We start from the raw sequence: 26382 nt of genomic DNA, 5'->3' as shown, positions 1-26382 counted from the left end.
GATCTGCTTTCTTCGATCTACTTCGCACCAATATGGGAAGACAAGATCTGCATCTTCGATCCACTTCCTACCAATATAGGAAGATAGGATCTGATATCTTCGATCTACTTCACGCCAATACATGAAGACAATCTGCTCTTCTCTGCTTCGCTTATGGGACAAGATCTGCTTTGACCACTTCGCTATGAAGACAAGATCTGCACCAATATGGAAGATAGGATCTGTTATTTTGACTAACTTCCGCCACAATAAGACAAGATACTGTCTCGTCACTTGCCACCATTAGAATGGAACGTATCTTTGACCTACTTCACCAATAAGAAGAAAGATTGCTTTTCTGATCATACGAAGACCTGAAAAAGATATTGTTCTAGATATGACATTAGACCGTCGATACTTCCTATAGGGTTGTTCGATACCACATTGGAGATCTAATGTCTTATACTGTATTCTTTTTTTTTTTTTTTTTTTTTTTTTTTTTTTTTAATTTAGTGTCATTTCTTTTTTTTTTTTGTTTTTTTTTTCTGTATCTTTTTTTTTTCTTTATCATATGTCTTCTTGTTTAGACCAGTTTGACAGAAAACCCAAAGAAATAGACGCTATTTAGACTATCATTTCTCAAATGTTTCCAACCTTAGGTTTGGTTAGTTCTAAACAATAGTCCTGTTTCAGGTCCTCGTATTATTTAGAAACTTAGAGATATGCAGAACTCCTTCTGCATGTGTATTGTCAATCCATTAATCGTTATTTCAAGGAAAAATGCTTGAAAGATTATCAAAATGGACAAAATAAAATTTTGCTGAGAGCAAAGCTCGAAATAATAAATCAATAAGAGCAAACTTTGCTGAGATATGATGAAAAAGATTATCACAATGAATAAGATGGAATTTTATTGAGAGCAGAGCTCTAAATGAACAAATAGCAAATCTTGCTAAGATAAGATAAAAAAACAGGTGCTCCAGATATCGCAGCATGAGCTCTCTGCACAAACTCTGTGTTTAGAAATCCTAAAAGACTTTGTTGATGCCCCAAGATGTAGCATCTCTCCTTCTTGTTAATTTGGAGAAGACAAAACTACTTTATGCCTCAACTTTGATCGAAAATTCGAATTGCCCATTCCTGGGTTTTCAATTCAAAGCCCTTTGGTCTCAAGGTGCCCTTTGCGGGTTTTCGCCTTGGCCTCTCCCTTTTTTTTTTTTTTTTTTTTTTTTTTTTTTTTTTAGGCAAAGTACCTCTTCACTGAATCCGAATTCACAGGATTGGGCAAGCTTTTGCCATCCATCCCAGTTAAAATTAATGCCCCTCCTGAAAAGGCCTTTTTTACTACATAAGGTCCCTCCCAGTTTGGCATCCACTTTCCTCTGAAGTCCTTTTGTATGGGAAGGATCTTCTTCAGTACCAAGTCCCCTTCATGGAAGTTTCTAGGACGAACTTTCTTATTGTAAGCTCGCATTATTCGTTTCTGGTACATTTGACCATGACGGATAGCTCTTAACCTCCTTTCCTCAATCAAGTTCAGCTGATCATATCGGGCTTGGACCCATTCTGCTTCATCTAACTTTAGTTCTGAAAAAACTCGGAGAGAGGGAATTTCAACCTCAATTGGTAGCACTGCCTCCATCCCATAAACCAAAGAGAATGGTGTTGCCCCGGTAGAAGTCCTGACGGATGTTCGATAAGCATAGAGGGCGAATGGCAACTTCTCGTGCCAATCTCTATAGGTCTCAGTCATTTTCCCCACAATCTTTTTGATATTTTTATTGGCTGCCTCCACCGCACCATTCATCTTCGGACGATATGGCGATGAGTTGTGGTGCTTGATCTTGAATTGATTACAAACCTCTGCTATCGTGCTATTATTCAAATTTAATGCATTGTCTGATATGATCCTTTCAGGCATTCCATACCGACATATGATTTCCTTCTTTAGAACTTGCTGACCGCTGTCTTTGTGACGTTGGCGTAAGAAGTAGCCTCTACCCACTTAGTAAAGTAGTCAATCACTACAAAAATGAAACGATGTCCGTTTGAAGCCTTTGGCGATATTGGCCCAATGACGTCCATGCCCCACATGGAGAAAGGCCATGGGGAAGTCATGACGTGAAGAGGTGATGGAGGCACATGAATTTTGTCTCCGTAAATCTGGCATTTATGGCACTTCTTAGCATACTTGATGCAGTCTCCTTCCATGGTAGACCAATAATATCCAAATCTCATGATCTGTCTGGCCATTGTGAAACCGTTAGCGTGTGTTCCACAAATACCATCATGGACTTCTTCCAAGATCTGCTTGGCTTCCACAGCGTCTACACATCTTAACAGCACCTGATCTTTTCCTCTTTTGTACAGGATTTCCCCATCTAAGACGTAACCACTGGCCAGCCTCCTCAACATTCTTTTGTCATTCTCAGTTGCTTGGTTCGGGTATTCACAATTTTTCACGTATCGCAATATGTCCTGATACCAAGGGTTGTCGTCCTTTTCTTCTTCCTCGTCAATATTACAACAGTGGGCTGGAGCATCATAAATGCTCATTTGGATAGGCTTCACATCCTCTGGTCTATTTACTTTGATCATGGAAGCCAATGTAGCTAAAGCGTCGGCCATCTGATTCTCGTCTCGTGGGAGATAACAAAAAGTGATGTCGTCAAACTCCTCAATCAATTCTAGGACTATCCTTCGGTAACTAATCAATTTAGGGTCTCTTGTTTCCCATTCGCCTTTGAGCTGATAAATTACCAATGCCGAATCCCCATATACCTCAAGTACCTTGATTTTGCGTTCCATAGCCGCGCGGATTCCCATGATACATGCTTCATATTCCGCCATGTTATTTGTGCAATCAAAATCTAGTTTACTGGTGAAAGGATAATGATCACCGTTTGGAGATACCAAGACTGCCCCAATCCCGTTGCCCATGGCATTTGAGGCTCCGTCAAAATTTAATTTCCAAGTATTGCCTTCTTGTGTGCCCGTTTCAGTAGTTGCCACATACATCAGATCCTCATTTGGGAAGTCAAAGTTCAAAGGCTCATAATCGTCCAGGGCTCTACTTGCTAGGAAATCTGCTATCGCGCTCCCTTTTACAGCCTTTTGATTCACATAGGTTATGTCGAATTCAGATAGTAGAATTTGCCATCGGGCCATCCTTCCGTTTAGAGCAGTTGACTCCATCATGTATTTCAGAGGGTCTAACTTTGAGATTAACCAAGTCGTATGGTACAACATGTATTGTCTCAATCTCCGAGTAGTCCAAACCAATGCGCAACATAATTTTTCAATTGGCGAATATCTCGTTTCGCATTCAGTGAACTTCTTACTGAGATAATAGATCGCTCTTTCTTTTCGTCCTGACTCATCATGTTGGCCGAGCACGCACCCCATGGAATTCTCAAATACTGCCAAGTATAGTATTAGTGGTTTGTCAGGGCAAGGTGGCATCAGTACTGGGGCGTTGGACAAGTAATGTTTAACTCTTTCGAAAGTTTCCTGGCACTCCTCATCCCATACACCTGGATTGTGTTTCCTTAGAAGGCGGAATATGGGGTCACATTTCTCAGTTAATTGTGAAATGAATCGAGCGATGTAATTCAGTCTTCCTAGGAAACCCCGAACTTCTTTTTGAGTACTTGGCGGAGGTAATTCTTGTATGGCCTTAACTTTGTCTGGGTCAATTTCGATTCCCTTTTCGCTGACTAAGAATCCTAGCAGTTTTCCTGATCTAGCCCGAAAGTACACTTGGCTGGGTTAAGTTTTAGCTGGAACTTCCTTAACCTCAGAAATAGTTTTCTCAGAACTTGCACGTGTTCCTTTCTGTTCTGGATTTTGCGATCATGTCATCAACATAAACTTCTATCTCTTTATGCATCATATCATGGAATAATGCTACCATGGCTCTCTGATACGTTGCTCCCGCATTTTTCAATCCAAAAGGCATCACTTTATAACAAAACGTCCCCACATCGTTATGAATGTGGTCTTCTCCCTGTCTTCAGAAAGCATCTTAATTTGGTTGTACCCGGAGAAACCATCCATGAAAGAGAACAGTGAGTATCCGGCCGTGTTGTCTACCAAGGTATCGATATGAGGCAGTGGGAAATTATCTTTTGGGCTGGCTTTGTTCAAGTCTCTGTAGTCCACACACATTCGCACCTTCCATCTTTCTTAGGAACAGGGACTATATTGGCTACCCATTCTGAGTACTTGACCACCTGTAAGAAACCAGCATCAAATTGCTTCTTGACTTCTTCCTTTATTTTTAGCAAGACATCAGGCCTCATCCTTCGAAGCTTTTGTTGGACTGGTTTGCATTCCTCCTTTATAGGCAATCGGTGCACCACGATATCAGTACTTAAACCTGGCATATCTTGGTAGGACCATGCGAAGACATCTTTAAACTCTTGAAGCAACTCAACAAGGTCTCGCCTTGTTTCCTTGGCAATGCAAGCGCCAACTTTTACCTCTCTGCCCTCTTCTAAGATCACGACTTCTACTGATTCCTTATAGGGTAGAATTTGTTTTTCTTCTTCTTCCATCATTCTTAACAAATCCGGAGATAAAACGCTGTCTTGGTCACCTTCAAAATCTTGAGGATTATCTATACTCATGTCTTGCTCAAATAGAGACTCTGAATTAGTAACAGAGTCGCTCATCTCGTTGATATCTGAAGACCTGTTATTGGAACAAATGGAGGCCCAAATAAAAGAATCTAAGAATACTTGTATGCATACTATGATTATAAAGGGAATGAAAAGAATGAAAGAATATTTGCTCAAGATGAAACTGAATGATAAGTTTTCACTGAAATTAGATTTTGGACATGTGCCTTTTACAAAAGATTCTTATCGCCCCCAGGCTTAGGGCGACAAGTGTTCTGAATATTACTCTGAATTAGTTCTAAATGTTACAGGGATCTCTTCTGCAGTCCAGTTATTCAAAACACTTCCGGGTTCGTAAGGACGAATGCCCGATAAATTCCTTTCCACCCTTTCTTCCGCGGATATGGCATTAATGTCCAACCTCTCAATCCTTCCCTCTGTAACCTCATCCTTCTCTTCAGGGTAGACAATTCCCCTTGAAACAAAAGTCTTAGATATATGGGGAAAGGTCATCGGTCCCCACTTGACTTCTATCCCGCCCAAATGTGCTCTTCTCTTTTCCTGCTTTTTCTCCATCTCTTTCCTCCTTTCCCTCGCATTAGGCTTATATCCCAAACCATAACGGTCCTGTTTGTTAATTAGGATCGGTACTCCGACCCTTCCCTGGAGGTATTTTCCCAATCCTCTTCCAGGCAATGCTCCCTTTCCCATCGTTAGCTGTAAGCTCATTGACGTAGCTTTGGATATCTTAGGCTCTGGGATTTTGCTCATCTCGATGACAAAGGTGGCATTTACGAATTCCAATGATCGGAATGAACATTCTATCGCTTCACTATCGGCCTCTATGTATGGCATATCATCGGTGACTGATGCAATGATGTCTTCTTCTGCATCTATAGTCACCAATCGACCCTCCATCACCAATTTTAACTTTTGGTGAAGTGACGATGGTACAGCTCCTGCAGAATGGATCCAAGGCCTCCCCAATAGGCAATTGTAAGATGGTTTAATATCCATTACCAAAAAATCCACCTCGTATGTATTTGGACCAATCAATAGAGGTATCTCGATTCTTCCCATCACTTTCCTCTGAGTGCCATCAAATGCTCTCACTATATTTTGGCATGATTTCATGTGAGAACTATCCACAGGTAGCCTGTTTAATGTGGACAGGGGTAAAACATTCAGGGCCGATCCATTGTCCACGAGTACTGCCGGTAGTATACACCCCTTGCAACGGGCAGTGATGTGCAAGGCCTTGGTAGATCCCATACCACCTGGCGGGATCTCATCATCGTTGAAGAAGATGAAATTATCGGCATTTATATTGTTAACCAGGCGATCCAATTTGTTCACTGAGATATCTTTAGCGACATAGGTCTCGTTTAGCACTTTTACCAACGCATTACGATGTATCTCTGAACTTAGAAGTAACTCGAGCACTGAGATGCGAGCGGGTTGCTTATGCAATTGTTCCACCACGCTATACTCGCTATGCTTCAAGAATTTTAGGAATTCTCTAGCCTCATTTTCGGTCACCGGTGTGTTAATTTGCGGTTCAATTCCGGTCGTTTTCGTTTTATTTTGTTCAACCGCCAAGGCTTTTCCTTTTATAGGTTCCCTTTTTGTATTTCCCAGGTCGTAACGTTTTCCACTACGCGTATAGAAACCTGCGTCATTAGCCTCTTCTGAAGCATTTATCGGATTCTCCTCTCCCGTGATCATCACATTGCAGTCGTAATTCCAAGGAACCTTTTTGCTATCCTTGTAAGGAAAGGCTACAGGTTTTTGGATTATGACCCTTGGCGCCAGTTGTATTCCAGATCCTGTACTCGTTGGCCTTGAAATAATCACCACTGGGTGATTTGGGGCCTTTCCCGTAGGCCCCTCCTCCGAGGCGTAAACTTCTCCATTTTCAAGTCCTTTGATCTCTTCATAAAATTCTAGCTCTTTGTTGTTCATCAGATTTTGCACCATGGCCTTGAATTCAGTGCAGTTTTGAATGTCATGGTCTTCTTCAGCATGAAACTCGCAGTACGTCTTTGTTCCTTCGGGCCTTTCTTTTGAATCTTGTTTGATGAGACCTCCTTCTACCATTTGTCTCCAGACCCAACTCAATGGGGTTTTTATCTCTGCAATGTTGGTTTTGATTCTCTTTTTCTCACCTTCGATTATTGCGTTTACCCCTTTATCAGCATGGTTAGGTAACGGATTTGCTGCTATGTTGGGTCCTAATGGGTCGTCAAACTTCACAATCCCCATCTTAATGAACCTTTCCACCGCCTTTTTAAACCCAGTACAGTTCTCAATCGAGTGTCCTGGTATCCCTGCATGGTATTCACATTGGGCATTCGTGTCATACCATTTGGGATATGGAGGTTGCATGGGCTCGAGATAAAATGGAGATACTATGTGTGCATCAAATAACTTCTGATACAGTTCCCCGTATGTTATTGGAATGGGCGTGAACTGAAGTCTCTCTGCGTTAGTCCTTGTGTTGGGCCTTGTGTTGGGTTCTTGCCTCGAGGGGGCTTGGTGACTAGTGGTTATCATTTTTGGAGGGCCAACGGTAATCGGTTTTGAATGGCTCTTGCTATATGTGCTTATGTTGTTTACTTCGCCCTCCTTTTTCCTTGGGGCTGGTCTTTTGAAGCTTTCTCCCGTGTCAATTTTACCGCTCCTTACCGCGTTCTCAATCATTTCACCGGACATTACCATATCCGAGAAGCTCTTGGTAGCACTCCCCAACATGTGGTTGATGAACGGGGCTTTCAAAGTGTTGATAAACAACATGGTGACCTCTTTTTCCAAAAGGGGTGGCTGGACTTGTGTTGCCACTTCTCTCCATCGTTGGGCGTACTGCCTGAAATTCTCGCTAGGCTTTTTCTCCATGTTTTGTAACGTAATTCGATCGGGTGTTATATCCGTTACATGACTGTATTGCTTCATAAAAGCTTGCGCCAAGTCTCTCCATGAACTAACTTTAGCACGACTCAGTTGGTTGTACCATTTGGCTGCAGATCCGATCAAACTGTCCTGGAAGCAGTGGATTAACAGCTGATCATTGTTGACGTATCCTGTCATTCTTCGACAGAACATAGTTATGTGAGCTTCAGGACAACTAGTCCCATTATATTTTTCGAATTCCGGCATTTTGAACTTAGGTGGGAGTACTAAATCAGGGACCAGACTCAGATCCTTGGCGTCAACCCCGCGATGATAGTCGATGTTCTCCATGACTCTAAATTTTTCCTCTAACCATCTACATCGGTCCTCCAGCTGTTTTGGCAGGTTCATTTTTGTTTTTTCTGTTTCTACCACGTCATCGAGGTCCGGGACAACAGGATTAGTGGGATTATCCCCGGGATTAGAACCCGAGCCCATTTGAAAATGCACTGGTACCGAGGCACTAGCCAGATATTGAGGTCTAATGGTAACCGGTACCCTCTGTGGGTACACCTCTGGTTGTGCTTGGGTGTTAGTTGGGGTGAAACCTGGAGGATAAGTAGGGTCATCGTGATCTTCCCCCGCATCGACTACGGGATCTTTTCCTTTGTTGTTTCCTCCAGCCAATAACTGCTTTAATTGGTTCATCACAGTGTTCTGGGATTCTAACATGTCTTGCTGGATTTTTTCCAGTCGTTCATGCATCTGATCTTGCATCTCTCGTTGTAACTGTTCCAATCTTTCCATCCTTTGATCCATTGCTTTTGTTTGGCGACGAGTACCGTAGTGATATTTGATTAGATTTTTGTTGGTTTCCAGGGTAGCTGTCATAATTTAATTTTATTAGGGTCATTTTATGAGATGTAATGCAAATGTATGAGATGAATGCAAAAAAAAGAGGCATTGATTCGAATTCAATTTCATTAGAAAACTCAACTAGAAAGCAAATTTCTTTACATAAAATAAATTACATATACGGCTTCGCCTTTATACCCAAAGCCTTAACCTTCCTAAGAAGCCAAGCTAAATCTCGACCTCGGCTTGATTCTAACTCATATTTTAAACTCAATACATCAGCCTGAACTGCTAATGTTTGCAGATGATCAGCCACTTCCCGCACTTGAGTCACAGCTTCGCCCATAACGTAATCTCTGTCTCTAATCTGCCTTTGAGAATGATGGAATTGCTCTTGCCATTGATCATTACTCTTCTCAAAAAGCTCCATTCGTAGCTCAGAATTGTGTAATGCGTCCTCAAGCTCCTCTACCTTTTCCTTCAGTTCTTCGATCTTATTTAAGCTTGCTCTTAATTCGATCATGGAGTTGCGACTGCGGTACGAGTGAAGTGACTTTTCTAACTCTGTCACCTTGGCCTTTAACCCTGCCTTCTCATTTCGGCACTCTAACAAACTCCTTTCCAAAGCGTTTTCTCGAGCTCGAGCATCTTGAAATTTCTTTTCCCACTGATCGGCCCTATTCTTTTCCTCATTGATCTCTTGTCGCCACTGCTCTGACGTTTTGCCCAGACCGACAGTTCTCATCGACAATCGCAGCTTCTTGTAATCTGTTTTTAGACTATCCAAATCCTCTTCAGCTTTGTTCTTTCCCTTCCTTAATTTCTCGGCTTCTAGCTTGTGGATATCGATGTCTAATCCCAAATGTACTCTTTCTTCTTCTAATTGTTCTATCCTCTTTCCCAACTCAGAATTTCTTTTCTCAAAGTCTCGTTTGATGATCTCTAATTCTGACGGAACTACTTGTAGATGCTCTTCTATAGACTGAACGCAATCTTCCCTCGGCTTAGGGATGTTGTCATTGACTCTTTTACTCCACCACCCATAATATTCTGAAGTTGCCATCGCTCCTATGGTAAATCTTTTCATTCGGTGAACCTGTTTCCAAGCGTTAGATATTTCTCGAGTTTTTCTCTTGTAGTTTTCATCCTTATAAGAAAACTCACATTGAGCCAACCCTTGTGTTGCTGGTATGAACTGTCTCGATCTATATTGTCTTAATACGAGTAAAGGGGCATAACCGATAGCTCCCCAAATTCCGAGTAAAGGGACCCAGTCGAAATCACCACATCGATACAGGATCTCGTCGGGTACCATCCAAGGAGCTTTCCATTCAACGTCATCCTCCTGAAGATTTTGGAGAATCGTCATCCATTTCTCTTCCGTGATGTCGTCTCGTCTTGGTGTAGCAACCTGTTCCTTCAACGGGGAATAACCTTCTGAGAAGACTCGATAAGAGACATTTTCCACCTTCCAAAAGTGACTATGGAACCACACCAATAGTAGCTGTGCGCATCCGATGAACCTTCCCTCCCCTGCTCTTCGACATGCGCTTAGAGATCTGAAGGTTTCTGCCAAGATTGCCGGGATGGGCGTGACTCCCTTACTGAGCCGATCGAACAAATCAGAGACAGCCTCATCTACGTGCCCTAAAGCTTTAGGGAAAATTACCAAACCATAGATACCTAGAGCGAAGACATCCACTCTTTTCTTCACATCGGGGTGTGCTAATACCAAATCTCGCAAGCTTTTCCAAGGAACGCATTTACTGTCTCCTTTCTGTTGGATCCGGGCAGCGACCCACTGTTCGCTCATCCCTGTAATGCTCATCAATTTTTTTAATAATGTCGGGACACTAGCAGCTCTAGAATAGGCTTTGTCAATTTGAATCTTTGGACACCGAAGCAAGGTCGTATATTCTTCCACGGTGGGCACCAAGTCCACTTTTCCAAAAGTGAAACAACTGTAAGCAGGATTCCAAAACTGGGCTAGGGCTCGGAATAAATGCTTGTCCACTTTGACACCAAGTAAGTAAGGCAAGTCCCCGTAGTCACGGTAAAACATCTGCTTGGTCCCGTCGTCCCATTGATCCCATATTTCCTTCATTTCTCGAAGATCATTTTGGATTACGCTGATACGGGTGAAGTCCCATAACTCTGATACGTACCCTTCTGCAAGACTATCGCCTTTCTCTCTCCACATCGTCTCAGCCCATAATCGTACAGCTGCATTGTCTTCTACTTTATCAAGAAACCTCTTTTCCATGATAAGCTTTCTATCTATACTGAACGTGAATCGACACCTCTTTTGAAATGAAAATGCCATGCAATCACAAACAAAGCAAATTAGATCTAGGATTTAAAGTAAACAATAACAAATACAGCATCTATTCGGTAAGCACTAGGGCCTAGAATAGCTCTATCTCGGTGGGTTCTTATGGCTCGCTATGTGTGGTTTGGTTCTAAAGTAAGGGTACCTGAACCAGCAGATTCCTCGATCCTCACCCATTATAGGCTCATATGGACTGAGTTCAGTTCAGGGGAATACATTTCCCTATGGCCATGCGGAGATGAAAATCTCACGAAGACATAGGTATGGATGTATCCCGGAAGCGATTCACTATCCCATGCGGAGGTGAAAACCTCACGAAGGCGTAGTTTCTCACTCCCACTTAAAAGGGTATGACCAGCGGTCATGCAATGCAATGTGCAGAGGTATAAAATAAAACACTGAACACGATAAAAAATATAACTCAAAACAAAAGAGATGCAATGAGAGGATCGTAAATTTAAATCGAATTTTCAACTTTCGACAAAAAGACAAGAAATAATCAACACGTGGCTTGACTCTCTTATGGCCTTTCCCCAGTGGAGTCGCCAAGCTGTTGACACCATTTTTGGATGAAAACGGGGTCAATTTGGATTTTGAAAATAAAACTAAAAAACGGGAGTCGCCACCAATCTTTTTTTCATGAGGTGTGATCGGGTCACCTCGTAAAATGGTTGTTTTTAATAAACGATTTAGATTTTATTAAACAACGATTTTGGTCTACGGAAATCAGAAAAATGGGTTCGGGAGTCGATTACGTACGAGGAAGGATTAGCACCCTCGATACGCCCAAAATTGGTACCTAGTTGATTAATCAGTGTCTTAGTGCCGAAAATTGAAAATTTGAAGAATTTTAAAAATACGATCCTTAAAAGAAACTCTGATAAGGTGAATCGAAATATAAGACTTTCTTATTCCGAAGGAATATCACATCCAGCACGTTAGGACACGATACTCTATACCATCGAAACCAAGATCACCTTATAGTTTATTGAAGCCATACTTTGAAGCTTTAAGAGGATATTTGGCTATTTAGTCGAACAAGAAATCGAAACCCAGCACGTTAGGGCACGTTTTCTCGATTTTCCAAACGCGAAATATTGCCTCATTTAGAAAAATTTTCTTTTTGATGTTTGGTGTTAATATGCATAGCAAAACAATAATGAGTATGATGGCATAAAAACAACACGAATAATAGCAACGGAAATAAGATTATTAAATATAAATAATAACGAAAAGGAAGATAAATAAATAAATAATGAGTAGATGTAAAGAACGTATATACATGAATGTACACAAAATTATGAAAATATGAAAAAAAATCTACGTATGTATACGTATTGTGAGATTATTAAATGTAAAAATATATGTAAATATGTATACATGTATAAGTATATGAATTAAAATATATAAATAGATAAGTATATATATATGCATGTAGAAAATATGAAATATATAAAAAATATTTAAAATAAAATAGAGAATATGTACGTGTATACATATAAAAAAAATGAAAATATGTATATAAATATATAAGTATATAAAATTATAGAATATAAAAATAATGAAATGCATATATAAAGTAGGCGCATGAAAATATGTATGTACCGAAATTTTAATTATAAATATAAATAAATGGATAACAATAATAATTGTAGTAATAATAGTAATAATAATATTAAATAACTAATTTAATGATAAAATAACTAAAATAACAAATAAGGGATTAAGTTTGAAGACTAAGCTAAAATTTGAGGGCGAATCGCAAACAAATAAAATAATTCGGGGCCGAAATATGAGATATTTAAAGGCTAGGGGGCTGAAATGAGACGCGCGCAAAGTACGGAGGACTGATCGGGAAATATGCCCAAGTCCTGAAGCGTCACATTTATGCGCGGACTAAATTGGAGCAGGCGGAAAAGTGTGCGGCCAAAATTAAAAGAATTAAAAGGCTACATGGAACGTGTCGCAGAGCTAGAGGGACCAAAAGCGCAAATAAACCATTAGGGCAAGGTGCGCAGGTCTCCCCTTTAAACGGCGCCGTTTTCATCTCTATAAAAGCAAAATATTTTACTCCCTCTGCCGTTTCACTCCCTTTCAAAGAAAATTGAAAAAAAAAAATAAAAGGGAGACTTCCCCTTTCCCGTTCGGGTTCCTGGCCCAGCCGCCGTCGTGCCTCCCCTTGCCCGGTGGCCGGAGCCATGCAAGGGCGCCTTTAGGCCGCGCGTTGCAGTGCACTCGGAGATCAAGGCCAAGGAACGGGGGGAAGCGAGGGGAAAAAAAAAGAAAAGCTTCGGGCCTCTACTTAAACTTGCGTCTGACGACGGCGAAGAGCCGACGACGACGACGGCTTCAGTGGGTCGATTCAGGTAACCTTCTTTTTCCTTTTTTGTTTGTTAATTACTTCTAAATAGATTTGAAATGGAAGAAAAGAAAAGAAAAAAAAAATAAAAAACTATGAAAAAGAAAACGAAGAGAACAAAATTTTTAAAGAAGAACAACCTTTTTTTGGTCTTAGTTCTGTGTTTGATCTTTTATGTACCTCCCTTTTACCACCAAAAATCCCCCCTTTTCTAAAAATACCCCCCCGTTTTATAATCGATTACAAATAGCAAATAAAAGAATCCCTATTCCTCTGTTGTGGCTGCCTTCTTGTTGTTTGTGTTTGCAGGGTATGGCCGGTATGGGCATCATGGTAGCAGAGGTAAGGGGCCGCTATAGTGGAGCAGGGTATGGGCAACGGCGGTAGTGCGTAAAGTGGCCGATGGTTGGCCTAGGGGTTCGGCAGCACCTGGGGGCTGAGTTGCGGCTGAAAAATTTTGAAATAGTTGGGCTTGTTTTGTTTAATGGGCTTTAGGTTTTTTGGATTAGGGTATTGGGCTAGGCCCAAAATTGGCCTGTACATATACCATCTTTCTTCCTCAGATTAAGTGAAAAGAGCTCAAACAATATAATCACAAAATTCAATGATATTTATATATATGTAACCTTGAGAAACTACTGTTAATTTTGATTTAAGTTACTAGATATAGACTGTTGATCCTCCAAAAGATCAAACAGCGATATCAATATGGTTGAGTTGTCATTACAAGAGAATGAAACCCTAACCATGCATGTACATTTCCTGTCTTTTATTTTTATTTTTATTTTTATTTTTCTATTTATGCTTTTCTTGCATTGTACTAAAACATAATATTTCATCAAATACCTCCACCCCACAAATCTTTGCCAACTCCAATTTTGTCCCCCTGCTTCCTTGTCTGTTTGCTTCCATAATCTACTCTTGTTTATCTATTTATTTGTTTTTTCGTGTTGCAAACACTACTTTTCAGTCCTTAATAAATTGCTTCAAATGACATCTGCTTGGTTTATTTGCTTCAGTTGATTCACTCATTCGAGCTCTGTAAATATTGGTAAGCTTCATGATTGTTCAACTTCGATTTTGATTTATCTCTAATCACCCTGGAATGATATTTCTATGTGCCTGCAGGTTTATTATAAGCATCTTGGTGATCATCCATGGGTTCAGGAAACTGGCTTAGATCATTCATTTGTTTAAAGAAATATAAACCAAACAGATCCAAACAAGCAAAGGTAGTACATGTGTTTTGGAATGACGCATTAATCCAACATATTGCTCGTGTTAGACACTGCATATCACTAATATGGTCACAGACCCCATCAATACAGGTACACTCGAGTAATGAAAAATCAAATGGTGATGAAAGGGTAGAAGAACATGAGGGTCCTGAAGTGGCAGCGGCTGGGAGTTCACAAAGCAGTCCTGGAATTGCCGTTGAACAAAGAGCGGCTGCTAAAATTCAGAAGGCATTTCGGTCTTACAGGGTATTTTTAATTTTTTGCCAAATTCCAATTTCATACATATTTCCAAGTGGAATTACCTTTTAAGAGATCAAAAATGCTAATTTTTTTCTTAATTGAGCATTTGGGGTGGTTTTGCATATAAATGTATAAATTGCAAATTAGATCATATTTGGTAAAAGTACCATGGAAGTCCTTTTTCTAAGAGTTAGATTGCATTTTGTCCTTTTACCTTAAAAATAAACAAATTAGTCTCTGTGCATTAGATCAAAGAGCAAATTAATCCTTTTTTTTTTTAAGTTTCATTCATTTTTACTGTTAAAAATTAGTGTGGTTGATATATAACTAGACAGTTACAAGCAGCTTACCATGTGTATGTCATTTTAATCTATAAAAACTATATTTTTAATAGTAAAAATAAATGAAATATTTAATAGGATTAATTTACTCTTGAATCTAATTTACTTGTTTTTTAAGTAAAAAAAGAGAATTACAATATAACTGCCTCCATATCTCATATTCATGCATTTGTAAGTAGTGTTGGGTAGGTCATAGGTAATGATTCATATATTAGGTTGGCACAAAAACAATAATGATAATTCACTAAAGCATAGCCCCATTTGTGGGCAACGCACAATAATAAACGTCAATAGCTTTTGGTTCAGATATATATATATATTTTAAAAAAACATGCTTAACGCAGATAATGAATTTGGAAATGATACACATATAGATCCATAAGTTATATATGTGGTGCATTTATGTTTTTCTTTATTTAATTTTATAGTTTTTTAAAGATAATTTTATAGTTAAATTTAATATTTTTAAATTTAATCTTAATTTTAAAAATATATTTTGAATTTAAAATTAAATTTTGAATTTAAAATTAAAAAAGTTTTTTTTTACTTATTTAAAAAAATACACTATAAAAATCAAAGACATTTTCTGACCCACATTAAGTAAACTAAAAAAATATTTTAACTTCTTAAAATTATAATTTAAAAATATAAATATTAAAAATAAAATAAAAATTTTAATATTTAATTAAATTATTTAAAAATAATTTAAAAAATGAAAATAGAGTTAAATTATATTTAACAGTTTAAAAACATATTAAAAAATTTAAGATATTGTTAATAGATTAAAAATGTTTACTTTTACTTCATTTTTTTTGTCATTTGTTTACTTGATTGTAATTTTTTACACTAAAATAATTTCAAAATTTAAAATATGCTGAAAATTTTCAGGGCATAGATTTTAAAGTTAATTTTAATAAATTTAAATATTTCAACTAATAATAGACAAACTATTTTCATCCAAAATAATGGGCAAAGATTCTTTTCTGCCCTCGAGCCTAATTTAAACAATTTTTTTATTTGAAATTTAATTGTAAAATATCCAAATATTACTATAAATTAATATATTTTTAAAATTTATTATTTTTAAAATAAATAAATTTAAAATTATACATTAATTTTGATTTAATGTGCATTTTAATACATTATCTTTGATCTGGTGCAATCATACACATAAAGCTTTGATTGTGGTTCAAATGCATACATAAAATTTTAATTTTGATTCAATCATACATTTTAAAAAAAACAAATACATTAGTTTATTTTTAAAATGGATAAATATAATTATTTGTGTATGTAATATATAAATATAAAATGGTGTTATATCAATAATTATGATAATAATTTGTGAGAAATTGATCAAATCAAAATTTCATGTATAAAATTGCACAAAATCAAAATTAATGTATAAAATTACTCATTAGGCCAAAATTTATGTATAATTTTGAGATTTATCTATTTTTATAATAGTGACATGAATTATTTGGATAGGTTAGGCGAGGTCGAGCCCAAGCCCGAATTGAGAATTTTTTTTATATTAAGGCTTCAACTAGTTCATGGACAAGCCTATTTATAAAATATTACAATTTTAAATTAAACTTCTCTTTAAAGTTTTTCTTTTCACTTTTCAAAATCATTTTATGTACTAAAAATTTGTAAAAAAAAATAAAAATAATATATTTTTAATAAATACACACAATCAATTTGTTTGATGCACGAATTTTTTTCAAGTTTTATTGTGATTAGAGAATTAAAAATGTTTTAAAAGTTTAAAGTATTAATACAAACACGCATACATTGTTATTATACAAATTTAAAGGGAATAAAAATATGTATTTTACAATTTTCTTTTTAATGAAGATAGCTTTATTAATTGTGTATGATTGTGTTAAAATTTTTAATATATTTTGGGACCGATTTAAATTTTAAAATTTCTTTCACAATTTAATTTTTTAAATAATTTTTTACTAATAAATAATAAGTAGATTTTATATAATTCATGCTAAATGATTTTTTTATTCTAATTGTGATTCATGGATTTTATATTAACATTTATGCAAATAATATATTTAGTATATTACAAATAATTAGATTCCACTAACACATTTTTATCTATGTTTAATTTAGAAAAGTGTATATATATATCATATAATAATTTAAGAAAATATTTTTATCAAATAAAATATTGAATTACAAAATATATTAAAAATTATAAAAAATTTAAATTTATTTATAATATTAATCATAAAAGTAAATTTATACAAAAATTCAAAAATAATTTTAATATATTCTAATTAATACATACAACTAAACTCATGTATCGCCAGGTAAGAAAACTCGAATATCATATAAAAGATACCGAAAACATGTATGAAGACTTTGAAATAGCTCTTTGAGTTTCAAAATACTTCTTGTCTTTTAAATTAAGTTTTAAATAAGTTATTAAGAATTTTTATAGGTTCTTATAAAATTTTAAATATCTTTTATAATATTTATAAGTTTTTATTAATTTTATAGGTTTATATTAATTTAATATTTTTTTGACATTTTAAATAATTTTTATATTTTTCTAATTTATTTTTATGAAAAAATATTAGATTAAACCGAAAACTACTACGTGTCACATTTTGATTTTTTTATTAATGGTAAAGTTTAATTGAATGCGAATTTAATACAAAGACTTAGTTAATTTTTTAGCATTTTTAAGAGATCTATTGACATATAAGTTAAATAATTTAATATTTTTACTTGATACACATAATTAAATTCGTGCATTAGACGCTGGTACTAGTACTCGGGTGTGAGTAACATAATTTACTTATACAGATTTTGTATTACAATTTATTTTGCAGGCAAGAAAAGCAGTCCGCCGGCTGAGAGATGCGGGGAGATTCAAGAACATATTGATACAGGGACATACAGTGAAGAAACAAACAAGAAGCACGCTAAGCTATTTACATTCATGGTGCAATGTCCAGTCTCAAATCCGAGCTCGGAGAATATGTATGGTTACAGAAGGCAGGCTTAAGCAAAAGAAAATGGAAAACCAGATGAAGCTTGAGGCTAAACTCCATGAACTGGAGGTATTAATAATCACTGTTGCCTACTTTGCTTTATTAACTTTTAATTGCCTAAGAAACTAGTGGTATTAGTTAGGCATCCATCTTTTTACATTAATTGAGGGCTAAGACTTAAGCCCTGCAGATTAGGCATTAATGTAAGAGTAACCCTTACCTTTTGTTTGGTAAGCAAGGAAAGAAAACGAAAATGCTGATATCTATGAATCAAAGTATCATGCTTTGGTATTTTACAGGTAGAATGGTGTGGTGGGTCTGAAACTATGGAGGAAATTCTTTCCAGAATTCAACAGAGAGAAGAGGCAGCGGTTAAACGTGAACGAGCCATGGCATATGCCTTCTCCCATCAGGTTACAAACTTCGGGTTCATTAATCACTTTTAAGAAATAACATTACGCTCTGCAGCCTTTCTCTTTTTTTCGTGACTGGTCGTAGTGAATTTGCAGTGGAGGGCAAATGCGAGCCAATATCTTGGACAAGCATCCTATGGTGCAGGCAAGGAGAACTGGGGTTGGAGCTGGATAGAGAGATGGATAGCTGCAAGGCCATGGGAAGTGAGGATTCATTCTCAGCCTATTCACCCAAAGAAAACTCATGGCAGGCAGGCAAGCAAATCGGAGAAAGAGATGAAAGTTTCGGCCTCGGTGAAACCCTGTTTGCCAAATGGGAAAGTTGCTCCAAAAGCCAAAAACGGCGCCCCATCCGATGGCTGAAATCAATGATATTTCATGGAGCTTAGTCAATGACGGATGAAAGCTTTTTTTTCTTAGCTATTTTTGGAGTGATTCAATACGATTTTTTTGTCTTGGTACTTTGTGTGGATTTGCAACGGCATTGTATACAATAACAAACAGGGTTTTTGCACCATGAAATTCAAGAGTGAAATACTGAAGTGACTAAATTATTTGGATTAAACCCGGGTTCAAAATCTCTACTTTAATCCACAAACGGCCCTGTGTGTGTTACATTAATCCTAAGGTTAAAAGCACAAAGCCCTGAAAATTTGCATTTCTCAAATAAGTCCTCAATGCACAACTTCGACCAAACTGAAAGAAAAGCAACCATAATAGGTATAGCCAATTCTTTGAACTTCGATCTTATTATTATTTTTTGGAAAGCCGCATAATGCTCCAATTCATGACTCCATTATGCATTAATTATCATACAATTAAATATTATTCATTTTTGCATTGCATTATGCAATTATGCATATCATAGGTAAGCCCCCCTCCCCTAACTACATGCCAACAAGAAGCTCAGCAATCCAACCACCTCTCCACCTCAAAATTTATATCTGGTATGGTCTGAAAAATCCCAACTTTGAACATTCCACTACATAAAATAATCCTATAATATATTATAAAATCATATCTAAAAAAAATGACAGTACTTGTGTTTTTTTGTTGGTGTTAATAATCATTCATCTAAAATACCAACAACCATACTGCAAATATCAATAGAAGCCAAAGTATATTGGTCATCATATTTTTATGCTAATAAAAGATAATAAGAATTTCCAGCTAGACTGAAGAGATAATTATATATTAGGCACTGAGATTTACAGGGAGTAGGGGACCATTTACAGATGGGCAAACACCAAAATTTTGGTGGCATCTATTATCTTCTATCCTTACAGAGCATTCTACTATTCTTCCATAATTGAGCTTTTCTTTATATTCATCCCCATTCCCCCCACTTTCCTGGTTAAGATGGACTCCATTTATAGCCCCACTTGCTCTATTTGCTAACATGCTCATTGATTAGGTGTCCTCTACAACCTGGTCTCAGTCCTGATGTATGCATCAGGGCATTATTCGGACCGACCCCATCTTTCATATTAAAGCATTTTGTAGCTGAATTTATACAAAGTCCAATAGGGCTTATGCGAATTCTGCTAATTTTAGCAATTGGAGATAGTCTAGGATGGTGATTAGTTGATTATTCTTTTGTTCCAGAATCGGGGTTTTGATTTCTATCCTTGTTTGGCATTCTCTATTGCTATCAAGAGCTTTCAATTATTCTAACCAAGGCATCCTAAAACAAACCACTATTTAGTGAAATGACACTAAAGAAAAAGAGTTATAAGGGGAAGTTAAACATTGTTTTCAACCGGGGAGATGCTGACAGTGGAATCATCTACGACCCTATTGCATCCAAAGATCCTACTGTTTACAGAAAATGATTTCTCTTTCAATGCCCCCAAAACTCGAAGCATCAATCTGTTTCATACAAAAGCGATAAGGCATCAAAAGGAAGAGTTCACTTTCATCTACATGAGAAATTGACAATTTCTAAAGAGAGGAAAAGAGTCTAGATTGCTTCTCTAGTTCTGTATCAGATAGAACGACTTTTTGGATATTAGCTGATCCGGGGTTACCTTATTTCATGAAAATATTCAAAAGAATGAGAGACTATGCTAAACTAAGTCAGTCCTAATTGAGGGAAAATTTAAATCAGCATTAGAACAAACTAGGTTCCCATCTCAGTAGTAACTCTAGGAAACAGTAGCAAACATTGATTGGTAACATGAAAAACATGACAAGTCCAACAAGAAAAAGAAACCATTGTTAAGCTCTAAGAGCTCACTCAAATATAAATTTAAGCTACAACACAATCAACTGATAGAAACTAAACAAACCGGGGATTGAAAAACCTGAAATCCACCCAGATTTCTTCTTCCCACGGTATAGGCCATTGATTCAAAGTTGCCCAAAATCTTCCCTCGAACTAGTCTTTCATTCTTGGAGCTATCATAGTATAGTTATCTTCTCATCCAGTTCACAGTCAACAATCAACTAGTGCTGAAAGACCAATCAGGCAATCACTTAAAACAAGTAAAGAAAAGCTTGTAAGAGCAATATATGGCAGGAATTTGGTCTGCAATACCTGATAGAGGGGAAAGACTTTGGCCTTTTCTCCGAATTACTCGATCAATGGTGAGAATCAGATGAAGCAGAGGACAGCTTATTGGCAATGCTGTCGTGCTCATCTTCTTCGCCCTGAATTCGTGCTGGAACGCGAAACCCAGAGAATACACCAGGTGTGGTGAATCCAATGCCAGATAAAGCAGCGTGATGATGGATGTTTTCTGGGATTTGATGGTGGTGATGTTGTTGATGATGATGGTGTTGGTGTTGGTGTTGGTCGGTTGTGGAAATTGGCTGGTCTATCCAAGCACGAACCAAGGGCGTGTTACTGGACTGAAGGGGTCCCCTCTGAGAAAACAATTGGCTGTTTTGGCCAAAAGCCGTCGGCAGTGACTGCGGTGGAGGAGTGCCAAAGATAAATCCTCCTCCTACACCGCTACTGCCGCCAGCACCACCGCCACCGCTACTATCAGCAGCAGCACCGCTATTATTCCAGGCAAACAATCTCTGGAACCTTCCAATCTCCGCTGGGTGTTGGTGGTGATGTTCCCACCCAGCAGATGACCCATCGAAACCAGCTAATGAGCTGGCCCCAGAGAATAAAACAGGTTCACTGTGGTGTGCCTGAGCTGTAGCAGCTTGGGCGTGGTGGTGGTGGTGGTGCAAAAGAATCGGCTCCGGAAACGATTGTAGTGAAAGCCGAAGATCTTGACTGTGACTGCTGGTCCTCGACAACAAATCCGGCGGATAATTCTGGAACTGTATGGAAGAAGACGGCGTCTCACTTGAAGCTCCCAATGGGAAAAAAGACTTAATTGTATCCGCTATCTCATCAGAAACTAAAGAAGGTGGAAGAAAACCCGAATTATTATTGGGGTTATCTCCCATTTCTTGTTGCTGAAGACTTTGAACTTCATTCCCCATTATTGTAGCCGTTCTTCTCCGAGTACCCGACCCAGCAGCAAGGTTTTCCACCAGATTTCCACTATGGTTGATGTGGAACTGATACGGCTTATCATTGTCGGTTGCGGTTGTCGCGTTTTGGTCTTCTTGGTTACTAGTTTTAGCGATCGAAGTGGTTGTATTCAAAGTTTCAGGGTTCCAAGGAGGTAGTTCAGCGAGCTCGTCAATGGCAGGTTTGGCTTTTTTGATAAGCCAATCCACAGCTTTGCTAGGACGGTCGTAGCCAAGTCGGTCCTGGACGTCGTAGAACTGGATGGCGGTGTGAGCTGAGAGACGAACACGTCGGTCTCGAGGACCTTTGGCAGTACAAACTTTGCTGTGACGGTCTTTCCTTCCAGTTGACCGAACAATGTGACCTCCTTGGACCTCAACGATCTCCCCTCCAGAGTGCCTTATCCCCAATCTTGACGATGTTGCAGCTTGGTGGCGGCTATCTCCCATTTTTCTTGCATGTTGGGTTGATTTGGAACCAAAAGTTGAAGTAGAAGCCGACGGCAGATAAGAGCGTTTCTTGGGTGGTTGTGGGTACTCTTGCTGTTGTTGTTGCCCTTGCTGCTCTCGTAGTACTTGAGTTTCCAGGCTTGCATACAACTGTTGCCCTTGCTGTTGTTGATGATGGAGAAACAAGATTTGCTGTTGGTTCCTCGCAATTTCTTCTTCTTCTCCTCCTCCTCCTATATGAGATGGATTCTGATGTTGCTGTTGCTGCTGCTGCTGCTGCTGCTGCTGCTGATGATGATGCCTTTGAGGATCCAGAGTCAGGCCCTGGTGCTTTTGCTGTTCCAGCTTTTAATGGAGGATACCTTTTTTATGTTACTGGGTTGTAGTTGTTGTTCTTTGCTTGCTAATATCCTCTACCTGTATGAGCTACTGCCACCACACTGAAACCTGATACTGTGACCTATCTCAAAAGCCTCTGCCATTCAATGATTCTAATTCCATCATACCACACACACCAAACGGCCGGCCCCCCACCCACCACCACCACCACTCTTCCCTAACCAAGCCTGCCAACTAAAAAAAAAAACAAAAAAACCCCAGCCCCTATTATTCCCCCAGCCTAACCCATCGTTTTTTTCTCCTTGTTTCTCTTTCTATTTTCTCTCTAAAAAACTCAGCTTTTGGCAATATAGGAGCTCTCTGTTATTTATGTACTATTCTATTCAGCAACGAAACGGGTTTTCAAACACTTAGCCACCCACCACCAACAACAACAAAAACAAAATGTTCTCTTCTCAACAAGGATTTTCTTGGGAAACTATACTAACTAGAAACTCTTTCATGACAAGCTACAACTAAACGAAAAGAGAGAAAAAAAACTTGGTTTGTTTAGAAGAGCAAAATATATATAGGGCTTATAGCTTAATAGCTATAGTATAGGGAAGAGTAAACACACTTTTACTTTGGCCTATAGAAACACCCTTGATGTTGATGATGATGCCACTGCTAAGGGTGGCAGTGTTTTTGGGGTCAGACAAAAGATTAAAGATCTCTGTTCATCTCATCACTGCATTTGCTGCTGTTTTATTTTGTACTTTTACCCTAAAACTACACAAATCTAAAACACCATTTTTTCCCACCTCTCTCCCCATTTCAACCAACCTAAAATCCACCCTTTTTTTTTTTCAACTTTTCTCATTTCCAGTATAAATTATATAACCCTTTTTCTTATTTTTTACTAAGTATGGATAGATTTGATTTACATGACTTTAAATTTTCAACCTGTCTTAAAAATTGATAACCTAGTAAGTGGTAAGAAAGTAACAACCTTTTTAGTCTTTTTTCTTTTTTTTTTTTTAACTTAGTTCCATAGCTAGAAGTTAAGAAGTGTTGGTTATAGTTGAAGGGATTTGTCTGGATGCTTTGTTTTGATTAGATCAGATGAATGAATAGATCCTTTCTTTATATGCCACCATCACAACTTTTGACAGTGACCCCAATTCACAGCTTTTTTTAAAAAAATATTTATTTTTATGCTTTATTTATTTATTTTTCTTTATTGCTTCACTTAAAAGAAACAACATCATCTTCCCCACAAATTTCCCTTCTTCCAAACACCCTTTTTTGGGATTGTTGGATTACTCAACATAGCATCTCTTTTATTTTTTTTATTTGTTTACATTTTCTTGTTTTCACTGAGCAAATTGAAGGAAAGGTAGCAGCACTTGCCTTTCATTGTTTTGGAATTGGAATAGTTGTCCTTGTCCTCTTATATGCTTCTCTCAATTACTTACGTACCCTTTATCATTTGTTTACTGTAAACTTTTAAAATATTCATTTATGTAGGATTTAAATCACTTTTGGTTACTCATTAATTTATAATATTTTAATCACTAAATTGTTATTTTGAATAAAAATTTAAATTAAATTGCACATTTAATCCCTATACCCATTACCTTCAACTTTTCTCAGAGTTCTGTTGTTGTCTTGCTCATTGGCAATGAGAAAAACTTAGAGCTAATTGCAAGGGTTGAGTTACTTTATAAATGATAAGACCTAAGACAAAAGTGGAACTCAAAAAAGAAAGGACTAGATGATGGGAATTGGCAAAAGGTAAGAGAATAAGATAATTTTTTTTATATAATATGAATATATTATTAATTCATTTAAAATTGTTTTGGATTCTAATTTTTAGAAATTGTATTTGAGTTTAATTTTATTGATTGGGCTTAAGAATTTTATTATAATTCATGTATGGTTTAAAATATAATAACATCAACCCTTTGCTTTTCAAATTTTTTGTAAAGAAAAATAAAGAATTAAATTGCTTTTAAAGAAAAAGTATAAGGACTAAATGTGTAATTTAATCTAAATTTTTTGTCTAAAATAATTAATCAACATGTAGTTTATAGCTCAATTATCAAAATGTTACAAATCGATAACATTAATAACCATTTTATAACAAATTAAAGTGTAATTAATCTTTTATAACAACAGTCTACTATATTTTTTATATATTTTATTTTTACCTTCTATAACAACTTTTTATTTATGATAACAACAATCATAAAATATTAAGTGCAGTCGTTATTAACTTAGTTCTTTATCACAGCCTATTATCTTCATTTTTAATAAAATTAGTTATATTTCGTTAAGATAATATTTAATCAATGAAACTATTTTTTATATTTTATTAAAGATATATTAAAAATTTCACTAATTAACATTATTAATATATTATAAAATTTTAATTTAAATATTTTAAAAATTCAAATATGAGGTTGAGAGAGATGGATGGATGGATGAATGAGTACAAAAAAGGGCTAATATAACGATTCGTTTAATTCACCTACTTATTTTAATCTCTTGTTTGTTTAATCCTTATGAAATTTTGATTTCTCAATCGTACGGAACACAACATTCCTCTCCTTTTGTATTTCTTAAATAATATAAAACAAACAATGTGTTTCCTAGACAGGCGGCTATTACATTTACAGGTGGTTTTTTTTTCCTTTTATGGCTACTTAATAAATAATTATCGATCAATATGAATATTATTGTCAATATGAAAGAATGTACGTTCGGGTGTATTGAAGTGCATTCTTCTCCTATTTATAAGTTAGGAAAAGTAAATATGATTAAAACTTATAATGAACAATTAATTGTTGAAACTTAACTTATGAGTTAAGATTATACGTATTATATTATTAACAATTTTTTTTATCTATTATCACTCAAATTTTTTTAATTATACAAATTTAACAAATTACATTATGGGTTTTTATATATTTTTATTCTTTTAATCTTTTCTTATTCAACTTGAGACAATGACATTTTTGTCGTGTGTATAGGGAACTATAATTGAACTTAAACAAATATTAAGTCAAGTCCCCGTTAAGCACGAAGTCTTTTTTTTTAAATTAATAATTAATTATTCATCGAATCTTTCCATTTTTGGAGATTATACCATTGTCAGCATAGAGATGAGCAACATTAGCATTCCAAAGGGAAAATTTTTTAATTAATTAAATATGTCGAGAGATAGCATCATGTAAAAAAAACATGTGTAGCTACTTCCATATAATTAAAATTTTTAATGATAAATTTAATTAATAATGTTTACATATTTTATTAAAATAATTTTAGTTGTAATTTTAATTTTTTATCATTAATCTTTATCCTATTTTTTAAACTGTTTTTTTAATATATTTAATGAAAATGTCGTTAAAAAGGTCTAGGGGTGGTGTGAAATTTCATATGCAGAATTAGATGTAATTTATTATTTAGATAACACAATAAAATAATTATATGTGGAAAATAATAAAATAAATAAATAATTTATGAAGTTAAAAAAATAACTTTTATTTTAAAGAAAATAAATGTAATTATCTAAAAAAGAGTTTCAAAATGAATGCATACATTCATTATTTTTTGTTTGATTTATTAATTCTCATTTTGAAACCTTTTAGTAAAAAAACGTGTGCATTCTGTCGAAACCATTTTTTTATTTGAAAGAAAAAAACGGGAATCGACTTTTTTAAAACGAAAATGTGGAGTCGCCACCAATCTCTTGGTTTAGGTGTGATTGGGCCACCTACTAAAATGTTTTGTTCCATTAAAGACAATTTTGGTCCACGTAAAGTCTAAAATGGGTTCGGGAGTCAGTTACGCACGAGGAAGGGTGAGCACCCT

General features: G+C 36.4%; 2 protein-coding genes across 3 annotated transcripts; one reads left to right on the top strand and one right to left on the bottom strand.

Annotated features, from left to right (window-relative positions):
- The first annotated feature begins 13603 nt into the window (after positions 1-13603).
- Positions 13604-18835, top strand: LOC107917738 (protein IQ-DOMAIN 1). 2 transcript variants are annotated; one of them, XM_016847027.2, is made up of 6 exons: positions 13604-14078; positions 14156-14259; positions 14341-14511; positions 17696-17926; positions 18157-18270; positions 18367-18835. In XM_016847027.2, the coding sequence occupies exons 2-6, from the start codon at positions 14185-14187 to the stop codon at positions 18631-18633; spliced, it is 858 nt and encodes a 285-aa protein (XP_016702516.1). In that variant the 5' UTR covers positions 13604-14078; positions 14156-14184; the 3' UTR covers positions 18634-18835. The 2 variants fall into 2 exon arrangements, with proteins under 2 accessions (XP_016702516.1, XP_016702534.2); XM_016847045.2 differs by having other exon boundaries at positions 13862-14078; positions 14356-14511.
- A 1574-nt stretch (positions 18836-20409) lies between these two features.
- LOC107917737 (transcription factor TCP4) lies at positions 20410-23388 on the bottom strand. The gene is made up of 2 exons (XM_016847026.2): positions 20807-23388; positions 20410-20721 (listed from the first exon to the last, which is right to left on the bottom strand). The coding sequence occupies exon 1, from the start codon at positions 22189-22191 to the stop codon at positions 20851-20853; it is 1341 nt and encodes a 446-aa protein (XP_016702515.1). The 5' UTR covers positions 22192-23388; the 3' UTR covers positions 20410-20721; positions 20807-20850.
- Positions 23389-26382: the final 2994 nt, after the last annotated feature.

Source organism: Gossypium hirsutum, chromosome A01 (assembly GCF_007990345.1).
Source record: "Gossypium hirsutum isolate 1008001.06 chromosome A01, Gossypium_hirsutum_v2.1, whole genome shotgun sequence".
Lineage (NCBI taxonomy): Eukaryota > Viridiplantae > Streptophyta > Magnoliopsida > Malvales > Malvaceae > Gossypium > Gossypium hirsutum.
Note: the sequence above shows the minus strand (reverse complement) of the source record. Positions and strands in the feature narration are given on the sequence as shown.